General features: G+C 33.0%; 1 protein-coding gene across 1 annotated transcript in view; it reads right to left on the minus strand.

The window, feature by feature from the left end:
- The window catches only part of LOC122255378 (sodium-dependent multivitamin transporter), an 11,898-nt gene extending 11,064 nt beyond the window's left edge, over positions 1-834 (minus strand). The window contains exon 1 of the mRNA XM_086554691.1: positions 270-834. Within this exon, the coding sequence (XP_086410817.1) occupies positions 270-486 (217 nt within the window). The 5' untranslated portion in view covers positions 487-834. The remainder of the gene's footprint in view (positions 1-269) is intronic.
- Positions 835-1,914: the final 1,080 nt, after the last annotated feature.

Consider the following 1,914-nt stretch of genomic DNA (forward strand, 5'->3'; position numbering starts at 1 on the left):
TATATATATATATATATATATATATATATATATATGCATGTATAGATACATATGTATGGATAGATAAAAAGATAGATAGACAGACATGTTTGTATGTATATGTATGTAGATGTATGCGTGCGTGTGTGTACTCATACATGCATAAATATGTGTGTGCATGTGTGTCATTGTACTGTATGGACAAATTATGATATATGAAATATACATCTACAAAACATACAACTGAAATCCACACACACAAAGGTGGTAAACAACAACAAAATACTCACCGACCACCGCGACCGAAGAGATGGCGCCAATCATAGTCGACACCGCTACGGCAAAAGGATTCATTTTCCTCCCGCCCATAAGGAATTCTGAAGTTGCCGTCTTCGAATCTCCGTCTCTGTTCTTCCTGCCCCTCCATCCTGCCCACACACCGGTGCCCAGAGATGCCGCCAGCGAAATCGCGAACACGGCCCAGTCGCCGCCGCTGAAGCCCGCCATTTCGATCGGCTTTTTTTTCTCTCTTTTTCTCGTTTATTTTTGCTTATTTCGTTGGTGCTATTGTGTGTGTGTGGGGGGGGGGGTGCTTAATTGGTTATGCTGGTATTTCTATGGTTAGGATTATTATATTTCGACGGTGAATAATCGAAGGAGTACTTCTTTTGCCGATGTTTGCGTCAATAGGATCCGTCTAATAATAGAACGAAATTGATAACGCTACATATACCTTGCTACATAGCACTGAAGCGCTCAATAGCCGTTAAACACTACGAGGTTCAAAATGGCTATTCATCACAGAAAGAATAACTCGATATTCTTCTCGCTTGTGAGGAATTTCGCTTAGTGAGGCAGGTGAATGTAACAAGCTTCGAAAACAGAATTTCTTACATAAATAATCTTATCTGTTTGAGATTTGATCGTCGTAAATTCCACTTGTCTGTCGATAAGCCTCGTTTGAATGATTCTATAATCCGCCATTTTGCTTTTGTTTGATGTTTCTCTTTCGTTTGTAATACATGTTTTCTATTTGCTGTTTTGTTCTTATTTTTCTCTCTCTACAAACGTTGATGTGTTTTTTTTTATAACTTTTTAAAAATATATTCTAGACACATATAAAAAAAACGTCTTAGCAAAGATAAAGAAAGGGGTTAAAAAAGAAACGTATTTTTTCCACCCTTTTCCTATTAGTGCGATTGAATAACAGCCCCTGATAATGTCTATCACCAGAGCACTGTTGTTGTCGCTGTTTTTTTTTTTCTTTTTTTTATAGAAGGGCAAAGGTATCTTGAATGAGTCTCGAGGTTACATAATCTGATGTAATCCATTGTCTGTATTTAGCTAACTTTCGAAATAGTTGTCTGAGACCATCAAAAGGTTATCATTCTCCCAGTACAATATATATATTTTTTTTTTTCTTTTCTTTTTTTTTTTTCTTTTTCTTTTTTTTTTCCTTTTTTCTTTTTTTTTTCTTTTTTTAATGGCAGATGGCCATGGAATGTTATTATTGAATTCATCTTTTGCATTTATTGCTTATCAATATTGTTATCATTATCCTATCTATTAGTAACATTAGTAGCAATAATACTATAACAATAGTAGAAACTATAATTTTATTATTACCATCGTCATTATCAAAATTACTATTATCATTATTATCAACACCATTATCATTGTTTTCAATATTTTTATTAGAATTCCTATCACCATTAGTATTACCGTTATCATTATCATCACTATTACCATTATTCTTGTTATTATTATTAATGCTAATATTGTTGCTATTACTATTAATATTATTATTGTTGGTATTATCATTACTATTATCACCATTATTGTTATCATCATCACTATTAACATTATCATTATCACCATTATTATCATGATTACCATCATCATTATCATTATCATTAGTCATTATCAGTATCATCG

Source organism: Penaeus japonicus, unplaced genomic scaffold (assembly GCF_977035675.1).
Source record: "Penaeus japonicus unplaced genomic scaffold, GWHDUDI00000001_assembly GWHDUDI00000030, whole genome shotgun sequence".
Taxonomy (NCBI): Eukaryota; Metazoa; Arthropoda; class Malacostraca; order Decapoda; family Penaeidae; genus Penaeus; species Penaeus japonicus.